This window comes from Dendrobates tinctorius, unplaced genomic scaffold, assembly GCF_039654945.1.
Source record: "Dendrobates tinctorius isolate UK_male_01 unplaced genomic scaffold, ASM3965494v1 ptg000171l, whole genome shotgun sequence".
Lineage (NCBI taxonomy): Eukaryota > Metazoa > Chordata > Amphibia > Anura > Dendrobatidae > Dendrobates > Dendrobates tinctorius.
The window spans coordinates 21,711,433-21,738,981 of record NW_027361838.1 but is presented as its reverse complement, the minus strand read 5'-3'; the positions used below and the strand labels follow the sequence as shown (position 1 = coordinate 21,738,981).

At 45.0% G+C, this 27,549-nt stretch overlaps 1 protein-coding gene across 1 annotated transcript in view; it reads right to left on the bottom strand.

Annotated features, from left to right (window-relative positions):
- Nucleotides 1-27,549, bottom strand: part of VAPA (VAMP associated protein A) — an 83,226-nt gene that overhangs the window by 27,067 nt on the left and 28,610 nt on the right. Inside the window, exons 2-4 of the mRNA XM_073550973.1 lie at nucleotides 17,715-17,867; nucleotides 9,017-9,120; nucleotides 1,812-1,892 (exon numbers count right to left, since the gene is read on the bottom strand). Coding sequence (XP_073407074.1) covers nucleotides 1,812-1,892; nucleotides 9,017-9,120; nucleotides 17,715-17,867 — 338 coding nt within the window. The remainder of the gene's footprint in view (nucleotides 1-1,811; nucleotides 1,893-9,016; nucleotides 9,121-17,714; nucleotides 17,868-27,549) is intronic.

The following is a 27,549-nucleotide window of genomic DNA, read 5'->3' as shown; positions in this document are numbered from 1 at the left end:
TCCTCAACGTCATAGAGGGGTTCTGTAAGGTTTTTGACACCAGGTATATGATCTTCCCTTTATTGTGAGTTGGGAGGCCGCAGTCCTGTTTCCAAGAGTCCAATATTAACCCCAGGAATTTCTGCACTTTGCTGGGCTCTAGCCTTGACTTCTTCAGGTTTAGAAGCCAGCACAGATCCTCTAGGGTATTCACTACTCTGTCCACCTGCTCTCTGCAGTGTTGGGCAGATTCACTTGCTATCAAGAAATCATCCAGCTAGGGGAATATCAAAATATCCTGTTCCCTCAGATAAGCCATCATTTCTGCTACTAGCTTGGTAAATACGCGAGGGGCTATTGATATTCCAAAGGGGAGGGCTGTATTGAAATTTTTTTATCTCCCTTTTATGGAAACGGCCAGTCTGAGGAATTTCTGGTATTCTTTGTGAATGGGGATTGGGGATGTGGTAGTAAGCGTCGCTGAGATCCAAGACGATGGTCATAAAACAGTTAGGAAACAGTATTCTGATGGTCGATTTTATGGATTCCATCTTGAATTTTTGATTTCTCACAGCCAGTTTCTAGGGGAAAGCAGTGACCCCCCCCCCCCCCCCTTTCATCGTCCGAGGATGCAGAGTCTGGTACATCTGAGCCTATGCCTCCGGAGCTAGAGGTATCGGACTGTGAGTATATGACGGTTTCCCGCTCCTTGACCTTGTCCCCCTGCCTGAGGGACCTAAACGCACTCTCGAACTCCATTTTGATAGCAGATCTTAGTTCGGATGTGAAGTCTGGGTTTTCCTCACAGAGCACTTGTCCTATACAAGAACCACAAAGCTTCTTATCCCAGAACACAGGCAAGGCTACGTAGCTTGTGCTTTGTTTTGCACAATCTCTTCCTTTCCTAATAAAAAGGAAGACAAGGGACCCCAATTACAATGGTGAACTTTCATGAAGATCACTCACCAATCGGATGCAGCCGCAGGTACCGGTTCTGTAGGCGGGATAGGATCCTGCAAAAGGTGTTTAGGAGACGGTGACTGATTCATCGCGTCGGAATTTTGGCTGCGTTGTGTGGAGTGGCTGCTGAACTGACCGCTCTGCTTGTCTGCAGAGGAGCGATTGTTCTGCGCATCTGATTGCTGCTTGTTGTGGTGGTGCTGCTGAAGCTGCTGGTCACTGTCCTCCATTATACACAGGGGACTGCATGCAGCAAAAAGTGTCCCCACTCGCCACATTTTGAATTTGCCGCCCTGCAGCACCATGTCACTACCGGCCCCTCCCTCCTCCTGCGGCCACGTCACTTGGAGAGCGCCTCAGCTGCGCATGCTCCGGCCAGGAACCCGGAAGCCCCATTTCATTTCCTGAGCTGCCGCCATCTTGCTCGCCCATTAGGGTGCACGATGTCCGCGTGTGCACCTGCCCAGAACCCAGAAGCCCCTGCACCCTCTCCGGACCGGCGGCCACACTTCCCCCCAATCACCCTGCAAGACTCTGGTCCCAGCGGTGGCGGCCTCGGGCACCGCACCAGCCGTGGCCTCCCCGCTTCCAGAACTTGGACAGGCCAGCAGCCTCTTCCTTTGTTTTTTCTAAAAGGTACGGTCCAAACTGAAGGTTACCCGTCAGGGACATGAAACCAACTGATGCGAGGGAGAGGTACCGCTCTTTATCTGTAGGTTCCCTGTCCCTGAAGGGCAGATCCCCTCTCTCCGTGGTGCTGTCATGGGGGATAGAGAAAAGTATATTAACACAATACAATTGATTACAAAACAGGCAAAACGCAGATATAAACATAGAGGTCAATGCTCACTAATTTTAAAATGCTATCTTACCAGCTTCTCAAGTTCATGTGGCATGTCAAACACACATCTTAATTTAGAATCCATTAGATCATCAGGTTTCGCTTCTTTCCACTGCAATGAACAAACAGGTAATAGACTTTTACAAACCACTACTAGAAACCCCAATCACATCAACCACATTATTTAATGACGATACACAGCTACAGAGTTCTGACATTACATAACTTGTCTTACCTTTATCAGAAAAAATGTCACAAGAATTTCAAGATAAAAATTATCTAACGTGTGCCATGAACTGGCCGGATGAACAGTCAGCTAATCAATAGCGATCTAATCACCGATACCATGCCAGTCTAACAAAATGCAAAAGCCGTGCCAAGCAAAGGCCAGCCACTTTAAAGGTAACCTGTCAGCTTTTTTGGCCGATATAAGATGCAGCCACTGCCTTTCAGGGCTTATCTACAGCATTCTATAATGCTGTAGATAAGCCCCCGATCCAACCTGCAAAGTCCGGGTCTAGCGATTCCCATCTTCTTGTGACACTGCCCTCCTGCTTGCTTCATGCCTCTCCAGCATTGATCAGGCGTACTTCTCTAACCTGTTGAGGGCAGAGCATATTCCTGCAGTGAGCAGGCGCTGGGTCTCTCAGACCTTTCCTGACGCCTGTGCACTGCAGTACTTTGCTCAAGAGGGCAGATAAGTACACCTGATTGATGCCGGGGAGACACGAAGCAAGCAGGAGGGTGGTGTCACAAAAAGATGGGGAGGCGCCGGACCTGCGACACCCATTGGACCAGACCGCCTGCCCCCACCAGTGAGTTTAATAAAACAGGATTTTTAAGTTGCTTACCGTAAAATCTGTTTCTCGGAGCCTTCATTGGGGGACACAGAGACCATGGATGTATGCTGCTGCCACTAGGAGGCTGACACTATGCACAAAAAAGGTTAGCTCCTCCTCCGCAGTGTACACCCCACCGACCGGCAGGGAATTCCTCAGTTAGTGAGAAAGCAGTAGGAGAAGTAACAGAATAGATTGAAAAACAGAACAGACAACTCAACAGTAAATAACCAACAAACATAAGGACAGGAGTTGTAGAACTTGGGAGGGTGCCGTGTCCCCCAATGAAGGCTCCGAGAAACAGATTTTACGGTAAGCAACTTAAAAATCCTGTTTTCTCGTTCGCCTTATTGGGGGACACAGAGACCATGGGACGTCCCAAAGCAGTCCCTGGGGTGGGAAACAAACTTCCATCAGGCCAGCGGACTCACCACCGCCGCCTGCAGAATCCTTCTACCTAGGCTGGCTTCCGCCGAACCGTAGGTGTGGACTCTGCAGCATTTCACAAACGTGTGAACCGATGAGCAGGATGCAGCTTTGCAAAGCTGCAGCACAGAAGTTCTGTGGCGTACCGCCCAGGAGGCACCCACTGCCCGAGTAGAGTGGGCCCTGATCCCGGAGGGGCTCCGTGACGCTTAACTCGGTAGGCTTCCAAAATTGCCGATTTGATCCAGCGAGCAACAGTGGCCTTTGACGCCGGGAGACCTTTCCGCGCCCCGTCTGGAATAATGAAAAGCGACTGTCTTTCGGAAGGGAGTCGTCCTAGACAGATAGACCCTTATCGCCCTAACCAGATCCAGCTTGTTGAAGGACCGCTCTCGGGAATTAGCGGGACTCGGACAGAAGGACGGCAGAACGATCTCCTCCTTGAGGTGAAACGAAGACACCACCTTCGGATGGAAAGAGGGCGGGGGCTGTAGAACCACCTTATCATGGTGAAGTACCAGGAAGGGAGATTGGCAAGAAAGAGCTGCCAATTCCGACACGCGCCGGACGGAAGTGATGGCCACCAGAAAGGCTACCTTCCAAGAAAGGAGAGAAAGGGAAATATCTCTGATAGGTTCAAAGGGAGGACCTTGCAGAACCCCTAGAACCAGATTAAGGTCCCATGGATCCACGGGCGCCCGGTACGGCGGAACCGTGTGAGCCACGCCCTGAAGAAAGGTCTTGACCTGAGGACAGGAAGCCAATGTCTTTTGAAACAAAATGGACAGTGCCGAAACCTGACCTTTCAAGGAACTGAGGGCAAGCCCCGCATCCAGTCCTGCCTGAAGAAACGCTAGGATTGAAGGGAGCGAAAAAGACATGGGCGCGAAGCCATAGGACTCACACCAAGTGAAATAGGCCTTCCAAGTACGGTAGTAGATCTTGGAAGAAGATGGCTTTCTGGCTCGGATCATGGCCTGAATTACTTGGTTGGAAAATCCTGCTTGTTTCAAAACCTCGGTCTCAACAGCAACGCCGTTAAAATGAGCGGCCGAGAATTGGGGTGGCAAATCGGACCTTGAGACAGCAGATCTGTTCTGTCTGGAAGCTTCCAGGGGGCGTCCGCGAGAAGGTTGACAATGTCCGCGAACCAAGACCTTCTGGGCCAATTCGGGGCAAGGAGAATGACTGGAATTCCTTCTGCCTTGATCTTCTTCAACAGCTTGGGCAGAAGAGGCAGGGGAGGGAACAGGTAGGGGAGTTCGAACGGCGACCAAGGAACGGCCAGAGTGTCGGCGCCCACTGCCAGAGTGTCTCGAGACCTGGAAACAAACTGTGGGACTTTCCTGTTGAGGCGAGACGCCAGGAGGTCTATGTCCGGAGTGCCCCACCGACGGAAGAGCAGAAGAAACACCTCCGGATGTAGGGACCACTCCCCCGCCGCGAGGCCCTCCCGGCTGAGAAAATCGGCGGCCCAGTTGTCTACGCCGGGAATGTGTACCGCGGAGATTGTCGGAACGGAGATCTCCGCCCAAAGAAGAATCTTGGACACCTCCTCCAGAGCTGAGACACTCTGTGTCCCCCCTTGGCGGTTGACATACGCCACCGCTGTGGCATTGTCTGTCTGAATCCGGACAGGCAGTCCCTTGAGGAGTTTCTCCCAGTGAACGAGAGCCAGATGGATCGCTCGAATCTCTAGGACGTTGATCGGCAGAGCTGAATCCCGATCCGACCATCGGCCCTGAACCATGTGGTTGCGGAACACTGCCCCCCAGCCGAGGAGACTGGCATCTGCTGTTACTATCTGCCAGTGAATGGGAAGAAAGGAACGACCAGATAGAATGAGAGGCGACGTCAACCACCAGTTGAGGGACCGCTTGATCCGGTATGAAAGATGAACAGGGCAATCCAGGGACAGAGGCGATCTGTTCCACCTCGACAGAATGGCCTGCAGGAGAGGTCTGGCGTGAAATTGGACAAAGGGAACTGCCTCTATCGCCGCCACCATCTTTCCCAGGACCCTCATGGCTTTACGGAGGGACGGGAGTCGTGTGATCTGCAGCGATCGTACTTCCTGCTGCAGGGAGAGAATCTTCTCTTGTGGGAGAAAGACCCTTGACCGACGAGTGTCGAACCGTAGGCCGCCTAGAAAGACCAGAGGTTGGGTAGGAATCAGAGAGGACTTTTTCCTGTTGATGATCCACCCGAAATTGAAAAGAGTGTCCAGGACGATTGACAAACTTTGGTGAGCCTGTTGAAATGAGGGAGCTTTGATCAGAATATCGTCGAGGTACTGGAAAAGAACGAGACCTCTGACCTTCAATGAAGCCAACAACGCAGCCATGATCTTAGTGAAGACTCTGGGAGCGGTGGCAAGACCGAAGGGCAGTGCGACGAACTGGTAGTGGTGCTGCCGAATCGCGAGACGCAGTAACTTCTGATGTCCGGAGAAAATTGGAACATGTAAATAGGCATCTTGGATGTCTATTGAGCACATGAATTCCTGCTCCTCCATGGAAGCGATGACCGAGTGAAGCGACTCCATGCGGAAGTGGCGAAGGCGGACCCTCTTGTTGAGCGGCTTGAGAACCAAGATGGGTCGAGCTGCGCCATTTTTTTTTTTTTTTGGCACTACAAACAGGTTCGAATAGAACCTTGTGAAGCGCTCCGATTCGGGAAAGGGCACAATCACCCCGGAACTGAGGAGAGAGGCGATAGCCGTAGAGAACCCCGAGATCAAGGCTGGATCTTTTGGAGGCTGGGATTCGAAGAAACGATCCCGTGGAAGAGAGACGAACTCTATCTTGTATCCTGAGGATACGACCTCCCTGACCCAAGCTTCCTCTACGGAGGCCAGCCAAACGTCCCTGAAGGAAGCCGATCTCCCAATTGGAAGGACCCCTCGAGTGCCCGACGATAGTCATGCTGAAGTAGACCGTCCAGATCTAGATCTGGACGGTCTGCCCTGGGAAGAGTGGGATCACCAGGAAGGAGTGGGTCTGAAGGAAACTTTCTATCCTGGCGAGCCTGCGGTCTCTGTTGGCTGGAGTTGTCTGCCGTATTGAAACGGCGGAAAGCCCGAAAGGGTCGAAACTGACGCCTTAGTGGAGGACTGCGAGGCTTGGACTGAGGGAGGAGTGAACTCGTGCCTCCAGAGGCGTCCTTAATAATCTGGTCCGATTGGGACCCAAAGAGGCGCACCCCCTGAAAAGGCAGGTTAGTGAGGGACTTTTTAGAAGACAAGTCCGCTTGCCAGGCCTTTAGCCAAATTGTACGTCGAATTGCAACTACGTTGCTTGCCGCCTGAACTGCGCAGGATGCGGCATCCAAGGAAGCGGAAAGAAGATAGACCCCCGCATGGAAGATCTGATTGGCGAGATCGGCCAAACGCTCCGGTTGCGCTTTATCCAAGATGCCCTGACGAAGGTAGTCTGCCCACGTGGCTATGGCCTTTGCTGCCCAGGAAGAAGCCAAGCTTGGACATACCGCCGCTGAAGCCGCTTCGAAGGCAGACTTCGCCAGGGATTCTATAATCCTGTCATTAGAATCCTTTAGGGACGCCACACCTGAAAGCGGGAGAACCGTATTATTGGAAAGCCTGGACACGGGCGGATCCACCGAGGGAGAAGCAGACCAGTTGTCCGTGAGCTCCTTAGCGAATGGATAGAGTACGCCAAGACGCTTTCCTCTTTGAAAGCGTCTGGTCGGATCCTCTCTTTCCCTGGTAAAAAATCTTTCCAAACTCGGAATGGAAAGGAAATACCCTGGAGGGAGTTTCTGCCCGTCTGAACGAAACCTCCTGATCTGAGGATTTCGCAGGGGAGTCAGCAATATCGAAGGTATGATGGATCGCTGCAATGAGGTTCTGCACTGTGAACTTCATGTTTGCATCCTGGTCTGAATCCAGCTATAAAATCCCCTCAGATGACCTGTCCGAAAGCGCTTCACCTGACTCGGGAGAGGAGGCCCGAGTGGGAGGCTGCTGAGAAGGGCTATGCGGTGAGATGGGGCGAGGAGAGGATTCCGGCTGGGTCTTTTGCGACTAACGCTGGCTGACTCAGATGGAATAACTTGGGACCTGCTTGGCCCTGCCAAAGAGTCCAGGGGCAACGTATCCAGAACGGTCACCAGGGACTGAGACACCTTGGTGAGGTCTGCCACTGATTGAGATAGAGAGGAGGCCCAGCCAGGCGTGGGGGGGTTCACCCTCACCTGGGGCAGTAGATGGCCCCTGGACGGCGTCAGGCTGAAGTTAGACATAGTGAAAAGCTGAGGTAGTGCCGGAAGGTTGGGGGACAGAGGGCGGAGAAGGGTCAGTCTGCAGTGCAGAGCTACTCACGGTCCGGTGTCCCCAGAAGCGATGCTCTGCGACCTGTCAGTGGATGCGGGTCAGAGCGAAATCCGGCCGACAGACCACCAGAGCGAAAAACCAGCTGGCAGATGGTGATATCCGGTGACGAGCTGGTGTCCGGCTGACAGGCTGGGAAAATGGCGCCTGCCTGAGAAAGAGCGCGCGTCCAGGAGAGGAGGGAGGGCGGAGCACACCACAGGGTTAAAACTCTCTGCCCTCTGGCCAATAGCGGGCTGGGCAGGTGAAGGACAGGCGGTGGGAGGGCCTGGGAAGAGCGGGAGAGAAGCCCGCTTAGAAGAAAGGGGCGGGGGGCGTGGCCGCGACGCTGCGGTAGGCCCGAACTAAAGCCGGGGCCTAAATTAGTTGCGGCGGCCGCCTGTCAGCAGGGGGTCGGCGCGGAGGTCGGAAAAAGGACGCCGCCGCCGCCGGAAGCCGCGTCCAAGGGAAGAAGGAGAGGAAGAGGCCCTGTACTCCCTGTCCCCAGAAAGGGGGGAGGGAAGGGGGGAACGCGGGGGCCAGCAATATGGAGCATGGTGTGCCTATGGGCGTAGGGCGACTGCGAGCGACCGCAGCGCCCGCTCCCTGTGCCATTGAAGAGGCGCACCCCCTGTCCGTCGGGAATGGGCAGCCAGGTAAATAAAAATAAAAAATCCATACTCACCCATCCCCGATCCGTTACCTGGGACTGAAGAACTCCTGCGTCTCATCCAACCGACAGGCTCTGGTAGGTGAGTGGGAGGGAGACTGGCGACAAGGACCCCTGGAGTCGCTGGCACGTCTTGGTGTCGGCGTCCGTCTGGCTGGTCCTGCCGCGGAGAACTGCAAGGATACGGGGTGGCAGTACACGCCGTACTCGCAGACTCCATGTGGGAGTACAGATGTGACTTTTCACTCTGTATCCCTCCGTAGAACCTGTAAAGGAACGACGCACGACGAGGTAGATATGGGTCTAATGAAAGACCCGTGTCCACCTCCTACTGACACTAAGCTAAACTGAGGAATTCCCTGCCGGTCGGTGGGGTGTACACTGCGGAGGAGGAGCTAACCTTTTTTGTGCATAGTGTCAGCCTCCTAGTGGCAGCAGCATACACCCATGGTCTCTGTGTCCCCCAATAAGGCGAACGAGAAAACTCATTTTTCTTCTCTTTCAGGTTGAATTGGGGGCTTATCTACAGCGTTATAGAATGCTGTAGATAATCCCTGAAAGGCGGTGGACATCTTATAGTGGCCATAACAGCTGACAGGTTCCCTTTAAACGAGGTTTATTGTCAAGTTCTTAAATGGGTAAAATCAAGCTACTTTGCAATTTATCTATTAAAAATCTCTGTTCTCGAGAACAAAGAGGATTTTTAATTTTATAGTGTACGGCTCGTTGTCTAGTTACCAGTCGGTTACCTAGGTAAGGAGCCCACACTGCTTGCAGGCTCTATTCTTTAGAGGAAGGGTGTGCCACCGGAGCCCTGGAAAGACCATGTACAGAGCTGGAACAGGACAGCTCCATACAGAGTAGTGGTTGTTCTCGAGTACTGCTGTTCAACTACGACGTACACTAAAGTGACTAGGTGAGATGTTCGGGCTCAGAAAAACCATTATATTAATATTTATATCATTTTTACTTACCACCGTTTCCATGTCTGTTACATTTGATGGGGCAAAAATGGTCTGCACCATGAACTTGTGCTTACTCTTCTCATTTGGATCATAGTCGAACGGCTGTAACATTACTGTTTTGAAAAGAAAGAAATAGTTACCAAGAGCAAATCCATCATAAATTTAAACTATTAAACTTGCTATGACAGACTGCCCTCAGTAACTAATGGTAGGGTTGTACAGTATCTATTATCTTTTCACACTTGTGATTGTGGAGACGGTGTGCTGAGTGGGTTGCACAGAAACATAAAAAAATAAACGCATATATCCAGCCCCTGAACTGGATGTAATGTAATGAAATTGTGTGATTAATGGAGTTGAGCGCAAAGGCCCTCTACTATAGCACACGTGCTCCTTTTAGAGGGAGGGGCAGAGATGGGTACGGTCATACAAATCAGCAGCAAGGCAGAGCCCCTGCCAGTAGCTTCAGTGGAGAGTTTTCAGTTAACCTTTCTTTGCCAAGAATCACATTTGATTACGGGGCAACCGTCTTAAAGTTCATTTAGCAGCTTCCATTCCCAATGCTAGTTGCATTTATAATGTCATCAGGCAATAATCCAAACTGTACGACCCTGTACTAGTTATAGAGGGCCATCTGTGATGACAGGTCCACAACTAGGACAACCCCCTTGTAAATACTATATTCCCCTTTATATGGGTGCTGCCATTCCAGTGCTGTCAGTGTGGAGTGTCCAGAAGCTTGCGTGACATTGTTATGCCAAGTGAGCCCTGCAGGCAGCTGTGGCTAATGGGCTGAAAAGCTTACTTCTCATCTAGACGACCGAGGTTAATCCAAAGAAAGGGAGACCACAGAAAATCAACAGTGATTGGCTGCAGTGCTCATGGACATCGTGGGAAAAGCGCAGGTACAGGAGGAGAGTTCAAATGGCATGAATTTTATAACTAGTCAATGAGCGAGCTTACAAATCTATTGATGAAAAATTAGGTCTTGTTTAAGGAAACCAAAGACTATGTTTGTGACCACTAAACCACTTGCGTGTTTATCTAGTTCAAAAAATAACAAAAATCTATTAATACCGCATTACCAAGTATATGGATTTGGAGAAGTCCAGGGGAGAGGTCCAGCGGCACACCTTCTTCCTTTAAACCATTTGCGACCACAAAAGTAAATTTATGTCACGTGAGCACACAGGATATACGAAGCGAGCTCAGGAACCACACCAGATAAATGCCGGCTGTGTTACACAGCTGGCATGTGTCGTTAACAGCAGAGGCTGGAGGGAGTTTTGATCTCTGCAGTAAAATGTCACTTTCAATCACTTCTAAGAGACCAGGTTCAAGCCCTTTATAGGGGATGAAAAAAAAAGTTATCAATTTCACAGCCAGTTTTGGTTTTCTTGACAAAAAAAAAAAAAAAAAAGTAAGAAACCACGATTGTGGCACTCCAGAAACAATATTTTTTTCTTCAGCAGCAGTTATATGAGGGCTTTTTTGTTTCAGGATGAGTGGTGTCAGGGGCATCAATGTGTGGTCATATAACCAACTGTCATTAACTCTTTAGGAGAAGGAATATAAAGAATACGGCAATTCTGACCATTTTTTTTTTTTAAATTATACACTATTCCCTATGTTCCCAATTAAGCGTTAACTTTATTCTGTGGGTCAGCGCAATAATAGCAATAATAAAAAATTCTATAGCCTTTTTTTATTATTAATTTAGTACAATACCAGCTTTGAAAACAAGTATTTTTTTGCGGGTCGCCATTATCGGAACCGCAAGTTTCAACATTTGTTAGTGCAGATATACGAATACAAGGGCTTATTTTTTTCAGTGTCAAGCTGGTTTCTTTAGTGTCATTTTGTTGTGGATGCAGCTTTTGAACAGTTATTGCATTCTTTGGTAGGCAAAAGGAAAAAAAAACAAAAAAAAACAGCAATTCTACAATTACGTTTATGTACAAACACTTCACAATTAGGTGTAATTGTCCTGTTCTCTTTATTCTGTGCGCCGTTACAATCATGACATTATAAAATATATACGGTTTAATTTTTATGATTTGCCATTTTGCAGTACTAATGAAAAATATATATTTTTTTTACTTAACTATTACATTCTGATACCTACAACTCTTACTTTTACGTGGACGGAGCTGTATAAGGGCTTGTATTTTTGCTGGAAAAGCTGTACTTTTTACTGGTAGCATTTTTTGAGTAAATACAACTTTCACTTTTTTTTACTCTTTATATGGCCAAAAAATAAAATTGTTTAATTTGATTTTTAAAGAGCTCTAACGTGAAGTGCAATAATATGCATAGTAATAACATGCATGACAAGGGATCTTTTATTCTGAGAGCCGATATAATTACAGCAATGCCCAAGTTATAACTTTTTTAGGCTATTCTATTTCACAAGAAAAATCACTTTAGTCATAATGTAAGAGCCTTTTTCATTTTTCTGTTTACAAACACAAAAAAGAAAGATTTAAAGGCAAAAATTACAAGAACTTGTCCCTAAAAATGAAATAAAAACTATGTACCCCAAAATTATTTACAGTAAATAAAAACACTAGCTTGGTGGGCAATAAACAAGCCTTCAGAAAAATCCACAGACAAAAAAAAAAATTCAAAGGTCTCAGAAAATGGCAACACAAGCCAAGACTTTTTTTTTTATTTTTTTACTTTAATAAAGTTTTTTTTTCACCCTTAAGATATGAAAAAAAAAAAAACAAAAAAAAAAAACACACAAATCTTGCGAGTTTGGTATCGCTGTTGTCGTAACAATTCAGAGAATCATATCATCAGGCCATTTAACAAAACCCAAGAGTGAAGAGTGTGCTTCAAAACTACAATTCATCACACAAAAAGTTGACATATGGCCATGTTGGTGGAAAAGTAAAAGTTAAAAAAAAAAAAAAAAAAAAAAGTAATCCAGTCTTGAAGAGTTTAAAAGGCATCTGGATCAATAAAAAACAAACATGACCAAGGTTGCGTTTTTTTTGTTTGTTTTTTTAAATGCAAAGAGCAAATTTATTAAAAAAGAAAAACTGAAATATCACATTTTCATAAGTATTCAGACCCTTTGTTCAGTACAGAGTAGAAACATCCTTTTGAGTTAGTACAGCCAAGAGTCTTCTTGGGAATGATTCAACAAGTTTTCACACCTGGATTTGGGGATCCTCTGCCATTCTTCCTTGCAGATCCTCTCCAGTTCCGTCAGGTTGGGTGGTGAATGTTGGTGGACAGCCATTTTCAGGTCTCTCCAGAGACGCTCAATTGGGTTTAGGTCAGGGCTCTGGCTGGGCCAGTCAAAAATGGTCACAGAATTATTCTGAAGCCGCTTCTATGTTATTTTAGCTGTGTGCTTAAGGTCATTGTCTTGTTGGAAGGTGAACCTTCGGCCAAGTCTGAGGTCCAGAGCAGTCTGGAAGAGGTTTTCATCAATGATCTCTCTGTACTTAGCCGCATTCATGTTTTCTTCAATTGCAACCAGTTGTTCTGTCCCTGCAGCTGAAAAACAGCCATAGCATGATGCTGCCACCAACACCATGTTTCACTGTGGGGATTGAATTGGGCAGGTGATGAACAGTGCCTGGTTTTCTCCACACATACCTCATAGAATTATCACCAAAAAGTTTGATCATCGTCTCATCAAACCAGAGAATCTTATTTCTCAGTCTGTGAGTCCTTCATGTGTTTTTTAGCAAACTCTATGCAGACTTTCACATGTCTTGCACTGAGGAGAAGCTTCCGTCGGGCCACTCTGCCATAAACGCCCGACTGATGGAGGGCTGCAGTGATAATTGACTTTGTGGAACTTTCTCCCATCTCCCTACTGCATTTGAGGAGCTCAGCCACAGTGATCTTGGGGTTCCTCTTTACCTCTCTCACCAAGGCTCTTCTCCCAAGATTGCGCAGTTTGGCTGGACAGCCAGGTCTAGGAAGACTTCTGGTGGTCCCAAACTTCTTCCATTTAAGGATTATGGAGTCCGCTACGCTCTTAGTAACCTTGAGTACTGCAGAAATTCTTTAGTAACCTTGGCCAAATCTGTGCCTTGCCACAATTCTGTCTCTGAGCTCCTTGGAGAGTTCCTTTGACCTCATGATTCTCATTTGGTCTGACATGCACTGTGAGATTTTATATAGACACGTGTGTGCTTTTACAAATCAAGTACTATCAGTTTAAACACAGCTGGACTCCAATGAAGGAGTAGAACAATCTCAAGGAGGATCACAAGGAAATGGACAGCATGTAACTTAAATGTAACTGTCTGAGCAAAGGGTCTGAATACTTATGCCCATGTGATATTTCAGTTTTTCTTTTAATTTGCAAAAAATTCTACCTTTGTTTTTTTTTCCAGTCAAGATGGGGTACACAGTGTACATTAATGAGAAAAAAATGGAACTTTTTTTTAAATTTACCAAATGGCTGCAATGAAACAAAGTAAAAAATTTAAAGGGGTCTGAATACTTTCTGTACCCACTGTATGTACCCATGATCAGGAAATAGCAGTGTTTTATATCCAGCATATTTTCGGTGCGTCCAAAATGCCAAGCTCTATTTATGCAGGTAAATCCACAAGAGAAATTGACATGCTGCAGATCTGAAAGACACGTCGCATGTCGGTTTTTGTGCGTGATCCGCAGGTGCACACAGTCGCTCAGTGGACATGAGATTTCTAGAAATGACATCCATTATGCTGTAACATCAGGCCACTATGTTTTTTTACGCAGCATCAAAACCACAGCAAATACTGACCGTGGGAATGCAAATATCCCAGAACACCAATGGTTATTGAGCTGCTCACATCACCAGAATGTTGGAGATCTCCCTTTTCCAATGGCTCATATTTATGGTCTATTGACAAGATGTACAGCAGCTTCCATCATAAACAGGAACTATGACAAATCTTGATCTGTCGCATGACAAACGCCATTGTTGGGATTGAATAAAACCAAAAGTCTTATACAGGGGGGACAATAAGAATTTGATACACCGCGGATTTTGCAAGTTTTCCCACCTATAAAGAATGGAGAGGTTTAATATGTAAATATGTATCGTAGGTACTCTTCAAACGTGAGATAAATAAAACTAAAAAATATAAAACAGAAAATCACATTGTATGATTCTTAAATAATTAAATTTAATTTTTTTTGCATGAAATAAGGATTTGATCACCTACCAACCAGCAAAAGTCTGGCTCTTACAGACCTGTTAGTTTTTCCTTAAGAAGCCCTCCTACTCAGCACTCATTCCATATTTGCACCTGTTTGAACTCATTACTTGTATAAAAGACACCTGTAGTGTTCACACAATCACACTCCAACCTCTCCACCATGGCCAAGACCAAAGAGCTGTCTAACGACACCAGGAACAAAAATGTAGACATGCACAACGTTGGGATGGGCTACTGGACAATAAAAAAGCAGCTTGGTGAGAAGGCAACTGTTGGATCAATTATTAGAAAATGGAAGAAACCCAAGATGACTGGCAATCCTCCCATGTCTGGGTCTCCATGCAAAATATTGCATCGTGGAGTAAGGATGATTCTGAGATAGGTCAGGAATCAGCCCAAAACGACACGGAGAACCTGGTCAATGACCGAAAGAGAGCTGGGACCCGGGTCTCAAACATTACTGTTCGTAACACACTATGCCATCATGGATTAAGATCCTGCAGCGCCCGCAAGGTTCCCCTACTCACGCCAGCAAATGCCCAGGCCCATTTGAAGTTCGCCAATGACCATCTGGATGAGCCAGAGGAGGCATAGGAGAAGGTCCTGTGGTCAGATGAGACCAAAATAGAACATTTTAGTATCACCTCTACTTGCCATGTTTGGTGGAAGAAAGAGAATGAGTACAACCCAAGAACACCGTCTCAACCGTGAAGCATGGTGAGGGAAACATCATTCATTGGGGGTGCTTTTCTACAAAGGGGACATGATGACTGCACCATACTGAACGGAGGATGGATGGGGTCACGTATTGAGAGATTTTGTCCGACAACCTACTTCTCTCAGTAAGATCACTGAAGATGAGTTGTGGCTGGGTCTTCCAGTATGACAATAACCCAAAACACACAGCCAGGGACTAAGGAATGGCTCCATAAATAGAATTTTGAAGTCCTGGAGTGGCATGGCCAATCTCCATACCTGAAGCCAATAGAAAATCTTTGGCAGGAGCTAAAACTTAATGTTACCCAGCAACAGCCCCGAAACCTGAAAGATATGGAGAAGATCTATAAGGAGGAGTGGGCCAAAATCCCTGCTGAAGTGTGTGCAAACGTGGTCAAGAACTACAGGAAATGTTTGCCTTCTGTAATTGCAAACAAAGGTTTCTGTACCAAATATTAAGTTCTGTTCTTCTATTGCATCAAATACTTATTTCATACACTAAAATGCGAATTATATAAAATACAATGTAATTCTCTATTTTTATATTTTCTCTCTCCATTCTTTGTAGGTGGGAAAACTTGCAAAATCGGTAGTGTATCAAATACTTATTTCCTCCCCCACTGTATAGTGATGTCTATAGGATAGAAAAAAAAATTTTTTAATATATACAAACAGTCAGGTCATTTACACAGAAGGCAGCCATTATTCTCCAAGATGACAAACATAAATCACTACAGCCAGTTCAGTTATGATTTAATTATTCAATGATCTGTTTCTCATAAGATATTCTTTCTGAATTAGTGCAGCATGTTACTCTATTTCATGATCATTATGGAGATTCCCTTCCTCCTGAATTTCATGTGACTCCACAAAACTACAGGAACATCAAATAAAGTTTAAACATTACCATTTGCCTAGGAGATGAAAAACAAAAGGGAATCGGACAAGAGAAAGGACTTTAAACTACGTACAGCATATGCTTTAAGTTAATAACCTGAACAAGGACTCCGGGATACCACAGCATTTCAAGAGTTTCCAAAAAGTGCATCCAGTAGTAGCTCTGTTCTTTAGTTGCCTGGTGGAGCGGGCAATCTGTCTTCCAAACACCCAGCAGGCACAAATTTTACCTCCCCATCAGACCAAGGGTTGTATTTTACTGCACACTGTCTAATCAGAGGCAAAACCTTTCAAAATTGTGAATCCCTTGCCCATGGTGCACCCAGCAGATCTTGCAGACTGTGACCTCCATTTCACCTGCAGTTTTCACTGAATGGCCATCCATTTAATACAAGGACGGCTCAAGTAGACTAAACGAGAAGTTAGTACACAATGGCTCTGCATTATGGTCCATAAAGGGATGCCATAAGGAGACATAATAGGACAACATATTAGGGCTGTCTTCAAGAGAACCCCTTTAATGTAATGACACAGCACTAAGTCAAAAAAGCATAAACATGTTGAAAGATTAAACATGGCTATTGGACGCAGAAACAGACATCATGACCAGTCATGCACTAAAAAGGAAATGCATGTCAAAAACCAAAGGTGATGCGTCCCTGCTGTTTTTCAGGTCAGCTCCTCCATTAGAGCAGAGCTGAGATTTATCCAATACTTTCGATCCAACCTGGGCTCACTAACAAAGTTTGTAAAAGTAAAAACCACAACAGCTGGAGCTCCGTTCTACTGCTGGAATCCCTCATCAGGCGCCTGGCTTCCTCCTCCATCCGAGGCTATCATGTGACTGCTGACTGGCTGCAGCACTGAGACGTGCTGCCTGCCACCGTAAGAGGAAGCCAAGAGTCTTTCGGGAAATGCAGGCAGTAGAACGGAGGTAAACTGTGATTCTGTAGGAGATTTTTTTTTTTCTCCCACTTTTTGTCCACACTAGGACCATTCAAGCGAGTCTGTTTTAGCAACCAACGTTGGTAGGGAAAAAGTACTAGACTGGATCGATGACATTAACGACACCCATAGTGTCATATGGATCCTACAGACTTATGATCAGGTCTGTCTAGCTCCAATTTAGAGAAGAAAAAAAAAAAAAGCGCTGCAGAGACTTTTTTGCCAGTTGTGTCAATTTCTTACAGAGACTCTAACTTTAATACGAAAAGAGCTTAAAAGGGCTTTTATTGCCATCAGAAGCTCCATCAGTCAAAGTGGCAAATTAAAAAAAAGTCTGTGCAGCGCTATCTTTTCTGGTAAAACTACGGTTTCCTTTGTGGATCCAGACAGACCTCGCTATTAGGCCGGTAACACACATGCAAGAAACTCAGTCTTGCATCTTACCCAGCACTGCCGCCGGCACTCGGGAACAGAGCGTTCAGCTGCATGTATTGCTATACAGCCGCACGCTCCAATCAGAGTGCCGACAGCAGTGCCGGGTATTAAGATGTGAGATTCGTCCGAGTTTCTCGCATGTGTGATCCCAGCCTCACTCCATAGAATAGGTGGAGCACCGTGAGAGTCAGTAGTGTTATGGATCTGTCACTGGGTCATGGTATCTCCTTCCTCAATCAATGATCCAGTCTACTGTTGTCTGCCTTCCCACATTGGCTGCTATGTGGAAACACAAGTCAACCAAGAAAGTCAGTGCATGGAGGGCTGATTTCCATTACAGTAAGGAAAGAATGATTATAAAATGAAGATTAGTAACCACTGGTGAGAAAAACACAAAACAGGAAATTTATACATCGAAGCAAAGGGCCCTTTTAAGGCAGAACCATGAGATGCTTTCTGAAACTTTTACTTAACAAATGTATCCATTATGTTGACAGATCTTTGTTTGCCACTGTCCTGTCAAAGTAATATAAAAATACCTGAAACTGTCACTGAGGCCCCAGGATCAATAGTGCCACTGTTTGGCCTTACACAGTAGCGTCTTGGTGCTGTAGTTTTAACTTTGAAACATACTTTCTTCTCAGATGGATTCCGCAGTTTGAGGTTTGTGGTGACAACATCTGTAAATGGACCTAAAGATATAAAAGCACAAAAGGTTAAAATCCCATGGAGAAAATCCTTGATCACAAAATCTGTTGTAGGAAACTTATGCCCTCTCCATCAGTTTTCTGCCTAAAAAACAACGCAAAACGTGGCATAGGGCATATGAAGGAAGATATATTGCATCAAACTACAACAAGATGTTTAAAGACTGGTGTATGAAACCTCTGTCTTCAAAAAGACCCCAATATTTCTTGTGTATGATGCAGGTGGGGGAGGGTTATAAATATTACTTTCCTTAAAGAAGAACTCATTTAGATATTTTTTAATAAATCTGTGTATGTGCACCATATTTTTGAGTTCATATACTCCCCTACCGCCACTTTCTCCAGTATCCAGCTCCTCTTCTGATTGACGTCATATAATCACAAAATGTTAGAGGTGGAAGGGACCTCAAGGGTCATCGCGTCACTACTCTTCAGTCTCCCGGTCACGCGGTGCTGTGTGTGACCCAGAAGTAGCAATTACAATGTAAGGGTACCGTTACACCTAGCGATGCACCAGCGATATGACGCGGTCAGGATCGCTGGTGCATCGCTAGGTGGTCGCTAGTGAGCTGCCACCAGCTGGGGACGGGGATCGCTACTTACCCGTCAGACGCGGCGATCCTGCGTCCTCCCGCCCAGCTCCACGCGTCGCTCGTCGGTGCCACAGGAAGCTGACGACAAGAAATGGTCCAGGAGCTTCTCGCGCGATCAGCGATAACCAGCGGGGGAGCCGGTCGGAGGCAAGTATCAGACATAGCGATATCGCTAGCAATATCGCTGCAACGTCACAAAATCGGTGACTTTACAGCGATATCGCAGTGTGTAACGGGGGCTTAAGGCTATGAAGCGTCAGAATGAGACTTCTGGCTCACACAGAGCATAGAGTGCGATAGATAGTCTGATGAGTGATAGTCACTGAGAAGAGGAGCAAAACAGTGCTAGATACTGGAGATGGCCGCGGAAGGTGAGTAAAGCAACACGCATATCACACTACATACAGAGATTTAGTAAAAAAAAAAAAAAAAATAAAGTCTTCATGTTAGTGTTCCTTTAAATGCCTGAATGGACAATATGCCAGCAGAAAAGTAGAAAAAAATGAATACATGAATTTGATATCTGGTAATTTAATCAGTGGAGAAAGGGTTTAATATGGTACCAGTTTAGTATGTGGCTGCAGTAACTGGGTAAAAAAAGCAGCACTTTTCCTTTTCTCCCAGTGATCTGATCCTGGCAATTTTAAAAGGAACTCTAACAGCAATACCAGAGTTTGAAAACGAACAGACATAGACCATCCCCTGTTGCACGTTTTATTGTGAAATTCACATTAAAGATTAACAAAATTGACATTAAGGCAGAAATCCTCAATTAGCGAAATAGCTGATGAAATTTTGTCCACAAAATATCTGCAGGGAAATCCACAGCACTACATCCGTACTAAATTATACAAATTTTGGTGCAGACCATCTTGTGGATACCCAAGGTACGCAGATTTTTTTTTTCTTCAAGACTCTAGGATTTTGCAGCAAACCTGCATGTTATCTGCATAGAGACTGCAATGCCCAGACTGACTGGGGATGTCTCAACCCGAGTTTACAGCCTTATAAATACACATGAAGCTGTAAGTTTGGGTCGGGAAACCTGAGGCTAGTCCGGACATTATGGTCCATTTATGGACATTGAAAAATGCCTGTCTGACCCCTGAATATGGGCCATTTAGAAACAATATTGCCTTTTTAACAAGCACTGATTGACACTCATTTATGGGCTTATTCACAAGCCAAAAAAAGTATATGAAAGTGTCAAGATCTTATCACTCAAATTCACAATATCATAGGCAGTGAAGGTCATGCAGAACCAGCCGCTGTGATGTATATAGAACAGCTCTCTGTTGACCCTTATCGTCCGAACAACTACACAACTGGCCACTAAATAATGGAGGAGGCTGCAGGCTGTTTGCAGTAACAGGCCAGTTATCGGGAAACTAACAATGAGCATACGGTATCTATACGTCCCGATTCCAAAGTATAGAATATATGCACATACCTCCGTACTGTCACAGCGAACTCTACGATAGCCTCAGACTACTCGCCGACACCAATCGTTTATACATGCAGATTGGATGCCTGATAGGTAGCGTATGGCTTTGACGAGTGGTTTACAGAACAAAAGGAACAGAACCATTACATTTTATATTTATTCCAAAAGGGAGGCAGTGTTTATGAAAAATATACAGAAGATTTTACAAGGAGGACAAAACAATACAGCATATGCCGTTACATAACAATAAAAGGGATAACACAAAAGAAACTTATTACACTGATCGTAGAGACGATGCAGTTTAGCTGAAGGAGAGCACTTTGGCTGTTCAGTGAACAGCATCCTTGTATACAGGGCTGTGGAGTCGGAGTCGTGGAGTCGGAGTTAGTTTTGGTTGGAGTCAGAGTCGGAGTCGGTAGAAATGTACCGACTCCAGCTTTAAAAAAAATGTATTAATATTTCATAATTGAACTTTCATATGAATTTTATAAATGTTACTCAAATATATATGTTCTATCAAACTATGACCAACAGTGATAAGCAGTTCTGCTGGAGATAGAGACATTTCTTACTTCTTGTGTGTCACTGTTCTCCACTGCCCTTATCTAATCTTATACTTGGTTAACCTCATGTTGCCCCAACCCCCCTACTTACAATGTATGAAACTGAAAGTGAAAATGTGTTGCAAATTCTTAGTAGTAAAGCTCCTCCTCTAGACTAGATCATACTAGGTGTGCGTCTTCCAAGCATCTCACAGCTGCCTGCTACTCAGAAGAGGAAGACTGTAAGAAGTATTATCCTTTCAACAAACTTTGCATCAGTTAACTGTGAGTACATGAGGAATAATAACAGTATTACTGACCACTATATCAGTTGTACGACCTGGCAATAATTTTGTACAATTGTTTTTAGGAAAAACAATTGTCATTTGGATTGTGAATGCAGAATTAAAAACCTGAGAACGTCAAAGAAGCATCACATTAAATCAGCTGTATTTGAACATTTCACCATCACTCAAGATAGAAAACATTATGTCTGTCAGTGCATGACAAATGATCCAGACGAAAACAAATGCTGTGAAGCCAAGATGAGTGCATATTCAGGCAAAGATAAAAATGCTCCTACCAGAGCTTCTAATCTAAAGAGACATTTACAGCGCTTTCATCCAGAAGTACTGAAAGCAGTGGATGAGAAAGACTGCATCCAAACCAATGAACCAGTGCCCAGCTCTTCCAGCCAAACAAAGGAGCAGAGAACTTTGCAGCCATCAGTTGCAAGATATTTTGTCAGTGACAAAGTTACTGTGACAATGACAGTAGATACATTTAAAAAACAGATCATAGAGCTTGTTGTAAAGGATAGTGTGCCTATTTCATTATTTTCACGACCAGCTTTTGTGTGTCTGAATGGGGAAATGGCCCGCAAGCTTGGTGTTTCTCTGGAGAGAGAGAGTATTAGAAACTTAGTAATCGAAGAAGCTTTTAAACAAAAGGAAGAACTTAAAAAAACTCTCAAGGGACGCTTTCTGTTTCTTAAAATGGATGCCTGCACACGTCACAGAGTGAACTATTTTGCCATCAATGTCCGATTTGTTTGTGACAAAAATGAAATAGTTACCAAGACATTGGCAGTAAAAGACACCAAAGCTCATCACACCAGTGAGTTTCTCCAGGTCTTGGTGGAAAAGGTTCTGCAAGACTATGAACTTAAAAAAGAGCAAGTTCTTTCTGTCGTAACTGACAATGCTTCAAATATGATAAGTACTATTAAGCTAATGAATGAGAGTAATGATGGTGACCAGCAGCTAGAAGAACATTCTGGGTCCACAGACACAGAAATGTTTGAAATAGAGGAACACAGTATTGTAACTGAGGAGCAAACTGAAGTTGCTTCAGATGAACAGCAACATGATAGTTTAGATGATCTTGTTGAAACTGTGTCAATATGTTCTTTCATTCATCACATGCGCTGTGTTGTGCATACGCTACAGCTGGCTATAAGAGACAGTCTGCAAGAAGGACATGCTGCTGCACTGATTGGCAAGGTGAGAAAATTGGCTACTGTTGCCAGAACCCCTAAAGTTGACTCAATTTTGAAGAGACGTGCTGGAAAAGGGGCAATTATTGATCAAGCCACACGATGGGGCAGTACTTACTTAATGATTCAGCGCTTGGTTGAACTGAAAACCTTTCTTGTAGACATGGCTAACCCTCAACTGACGCTAAATGAAAGTCAGTGGAATCAGGTGACTGAGCTGGAAAAATTGCTAGAGCACCCATTTACAGTGACTAAAAAATTACAAGCAGAGGACTTAACTCCAGGTATTTTCTTAAAGGCGTGGAAGAACCTGATGTTTTGCCTGTCCCAAAGAGGAGGGTTAATTGCAAGTGGCATTGCTACATCAATGAAACGGAGAGAGGAGCTACTATTACAAAATAACATTCTTTTGGCAGCTGTTTATGTAGACCCAATGCATCGGATTCTTCTAGATGATCAACAGCTAAGTAAAGGAAAAGAAGCTCTGTTTGAAATAGCAGTAAGGATGAAAGGGTTGCAGAACAGTCAGGAGGAACAAGAAGAATTTGGTCGTCCTGCCACATCTTCACCCTCATCATCAACTGATGAAGAATTTGATTTCGAAAAATATTTGGATCACAAGGACCGTGCAAAGCGTTCCCACATAGAAGAGTCATCCCCACCAAGGAACACAGCCAGTAAATTTCAGCAGAATTTTTCATGTGCACTAAAAGAAATTGAGAAATTTGACCGTTCATCAAAAATAACAGTGCAACAAGCGATTCCTCTGTATCCTGACATTGTCAGAGATTTTGCCCGAGTGGTTACTGCTTTGCCACCAGCACAAGTTAGTGTAGAGAGGTTGTTCTCTGCTCTCAAAATAATTAATTAGATCAGATTTGAGGGCATCCATGAAGGAGGATCTGACAGAGGCAATACTTTTTCTGAGGACAAATTTATAGATTTCTTCTTATTAACTGCATAAAAGTGTTTATTGCATATTTACTTACAGTTTAGAAAAGTTTATAAAAGTTATTTGCTATATTCTAATTGTATTCTAATAAATGTAGTTTTTGCTCTAAGTGGTCTGATTACTTATATGATGGTGAGAAACTGAATAAGCACGATGTTTAATATTTTACAACAGTAAATTTGTTGTTATGAATTGGCCATTTATGAAGGAGTCGGAGCCGGAGTCGGAGCCTGATAAAATCCAGGAGTCGGAGTCGCAACTGTGGCTTACCGACTCCACAGCCCTGCTTGCATATACGATATGTACTGTATCTCTCTACACAAAATCAGATCATAATTCGGCTTGATCTTTTATCAGACCGAGTGCCACGCACACACCCTCCCAGTAATGACCGCACGTGGGCAGGGTTGAGGGCTGCTCTCAGCCCTTCAGGATTTTATGAAATCCAAACTTATGCGATAACTCCTCACCGGACGATCGCAGTAGTTCGAGATTCATGCCACTTTTTTTTTCAATTGGGAATTTATTTTTACTTAGAGACCAAACATGTCCTAGCTGTTGGCAGTTATCTGGCCCCTATGGATTTGGGCCTTTTGGCAGGGGCCATAGTTATAAAAAAATACATATCTTATTCCCTGGTTAGGCCCCGGCGCCAAAAAGGTATGTCTCATTAAAGGGAAGGTGCAATCCCAAAAAATTTTTTTCAGCAATTGAAAAAATGTAAAGAATTAATGTTTACATTTTCTTAAAAAATATCATTTGTTTTTAATTTTGTAAAATATGAAAAATAATTTTAAAAAGTTTGGCATTTCCACTTGTTAACACTAGGGGGAGCAGCTACTGAAATTTGGCACCAAAACCTAGTGTACAACTAGATCACATTACTGCCCTACAGTAATTATGGGCGGAATCTGCTGACATGGGTGTGATGTCACTCCTCTCCTCCCCTTCTGGGTGTTTGCTAAGGGAAAAGAGAGGATGACATTTAGGAACACAGTGAGCAGTCATTTTGATGGGGCCTGCAAAGTTACTGACTGTCTTTGCATGCAAAGTCTGGATCAGAACAGGCCATCAATCAGCAGAAATGTTTCCTGGATTTATGTGGAGTAGACAAGCAGACCGTCCATCCACAGCACACTATGTACAATCCCTGCCACCGAACAGGGTGCCCCCCATAGACCAGCACACTGCTCTCCTGAAATACTCTCTGCTGCTGTCACCCTGCTCCTTCTACCATTTATCAGGCCCCTTTCGCCTCGCTTTCACACATCGCCAGGACAGGATCTGGAGGAGAGGAATCGAGTCTTCGGTCACCGAGGATGGCAGGCTGCAAGGATTCTGGGAGCAGGGTGACAGCAGCAGAGTATTTCAGGAGAGCAGTGTGCTGGTCTATGGGGGGCACAGAGGGAGATATATGGGGAAAGAGCAGGGTGACAGCACCACAGAAATCCAGGAAACATTTCTGCTGATTGATGGCCTGTTCTGATCCAGACTTTGCAGGCAAAGACCCCATTCCCCTCCTCAGATCCTGTCCTGGCGATGTGTGAAAGCGAGGCGACAGGCGCAGTCCGGGGTGACGCTAGGAAGCAGGATGGGGGGAAATGTAGCCATATAGTAACGATAAAAATGAGACCCCTCGCTTCAGCTGCCTCACCAACCCTCCCCTGACCCGTGTGCAGGTGCTCAGCCAGAACCACCCTAGAATGGGTCCCCTTTTAGCAGATAATACCGCCATATACTTCACACATAATACCGCCATATAGTTCACACACAATACCACCATGTAGATCACACATAAAACCAGCAGGGTGACAGCAGCACAGTATTTCAGGAGAGCAGTATCACACGGGATAGAATTAGATACACAGCTCAGCAGACAGTATCACGCAGGAGAGGATTAGATACATGGCTCTGCATACAGTATCACACAGTAGAGGGTTAGATACACGGCTCAGCAGTCAGTATCACACTGGATTGGATTAGATACACGGCTCAGCAGTCAGTATCACACAGGAGAGGATTAGATACAGGGCTCAGCAGTCAGTATCACACAGGATAGGATTAGATGTCCAGCAGATTGCCAAATGTTTTGAAAGAGCAGGGAGCAGCTCCTCCTATGTTTTGCAAGGGCAGGGGCTGCAGCTGGTCGGGTGATTTGGAAACAGCAGCTCGGTCTCCAGGAGCTCGTCCTGTATCCTCTCCTACAGCTGTTATGTGCAGAGTGAACATCCAAGCCCTGTTATGCTGGAACAGTACAGCATCAGTGATAACAGGGCTTGCAATAGTGTAAATGGAGCTAAAAGGAAAGCACTGGGCTCTAATAAAATGGCGCCTGGCCACACCTACAGCTGTGAATTGAGCTGCCCACAGAGGCGTGCCCAGATCACAGCTGATGCTGCTGCAATGATACAGATAGGGTCGGGAGCCGACTCTTGTCTCTTATGCCCAGGGACTGCCGTAAATGAGCATGGAAAGTGTAGTTCAGCAGCCAGAAATGTAAGATGGCAGCTCCCAGTGGCTGCATTAATACAGAAAAAAAAAAAAAAAACATACACACAACTGAGTCAAGCTTAGGGGGACAATATTTTTTTTATACTATTTTCTTTTTTACATTAAATTATGAAAAAACACAGCACCTTCCCTTTAATATCGGATTTATACAATTTCTATATTTTCTTTCGGAGACATACTGACTGAGCTGGTTTATTGTAACATGTTCTCAAGGCAAGAACCCAATGTCACCTGAATCCCCAACAAGCATTTCTGATTGACAAAAGGGGCTTCCACTGTTTTATTTACGTGTACGCTGAGTGACCATGGCTTTTTCTAAAGCGTGAGATATTCCCTTTAGGCTATGTGCCCACGTCGCGTTTTTCAAGCGATTTTTTCCTGAGCAGAAACGCATGCCCGTGTCAGGGAAAACGCATGCGCTTTTTGACACGCATTTTTGACGCGATTGTCAAGCGTTTTGACATGCGTTTTCCCATGCGTTTTTGCCCATATAATTGATGGTATGTGGAATATCAGGCGATTCCGAAAAATTAATGAACATGCTGCGTTTTTTACAGCTAAGCGGTTCCGCAGCGGTAAAAAACGCACCATTGGCACAACATGTGCGTTTTCTATTACAAATGCATGGAATGCTTTTTTTAAGCGTTTCCGCGGCAGAATCGCGGGTTTAAAAACGCCGCGGAAACACTTAAACGCTACGCGGGCACACAGCCTTAATCCTCTCAAAACTTAAAAAGTCTTTTCCGATCTAAACTATTTGTTCAACCTGTAGTCTTTGTCAATGCACAATATACATCCTCGTTCAGTCACCTGGGCATAAACAGGACTCCTAAGCATTTTAATTAAGATGGTTCACATCTCTTTGTACACTGCATCATTTTACATAAAGGCAGCTTTAGATTGCTAGATCCTGTTTCCTTAGGCTACTTTCACACATCAGGTTTTCGGCGTCAGGCGCGATCCGGCGTCGTGCCGGAATGCCAGATCCGGCAAATGTTTTGTAAAACCTGATGTGCCGGATCCGGTTTTCTGCCGGATCCGTCTTGTTCTTGACAGACAAAACCGGATCCGTCTCATCCGATTCATCCGTTTTTCTATCCGTTTTTCGACGGATTACGCCGGATCCGGTTTTTAAAATTGACCCTTGTGGCCTTCCGAACGGGATTGGCTACTGGAAAACTATATATAGCATGTTCCTACATCCCTTCTTTGACAGGTTGTAGAGAAGAAAGTGCAGGTTGGAGAGAAGAGCAAGTTACTGGCGAAGATGGATGTTGTCATTGGAAATATTACCACTAGAAGTTCTGTGACGGTTTCAGTAATGAGGGACAATTTTGCACTATACTTTATGTCACCTCAAGGCAGAGTACACTGGCAGGATGACAGAGTGTGAAAGATTTGTGCCCTAACCAAACTTGTGTACCTTCTGGACCAACAGTATATACCTTTGCCAACCAAAGTTGGCTATCTTGTCATGGTCTTACTATTTTTAGCTTTAGGCCACAGGTGTGTACCTGGTTGTGTTTTATGCAAAGTATTTCACCTTTTAACAAAAGTTGTGTACATTGTTAGGAAATCACCAACAATAAACACAACTTTTTAGGTGAAATACTTTGCTTCAAACACAACCAGGAACACAACTGTGGCAAAAAGCTAAAATTTACCCACAGTTATATACCTGGTTTTGAATACCTTTTTACCTTTGAAATACCCTGTATTTAACCTTTTTTTTTTAAACATAGTTCGCCGCAGAAAGAAATGACAGACAACCATTGTGAAACGATAATTTAACTTTTATTTAAAATTTTTTTTTTTTTTGTAAAATGTTTTTAAAGTGCAAAAAACTTTTTAATAAAGGTTTTAAACCCAATGGGCATTTTTATAAAAAAAACACACATTACAAATCTGTGTAGTGTGGGGTGGAAATACTGCTGGAGGGGCTGCGGGACACTTCGACACTGGGTGTGTGGAGAGAGGACTGGGATTGTGGTGGGGAAGGAACAGTTAGAGGTGAAGGTGTGGAAAAAGCTACAGAATGGGTGGACATGTGGGAGGCAGAAGAGGTGGTGGGCGGTGGAGTGGAGGGTTGGGCAGGGACTGTAGGAGCAGATGATGTTGATGGAAAGGGGT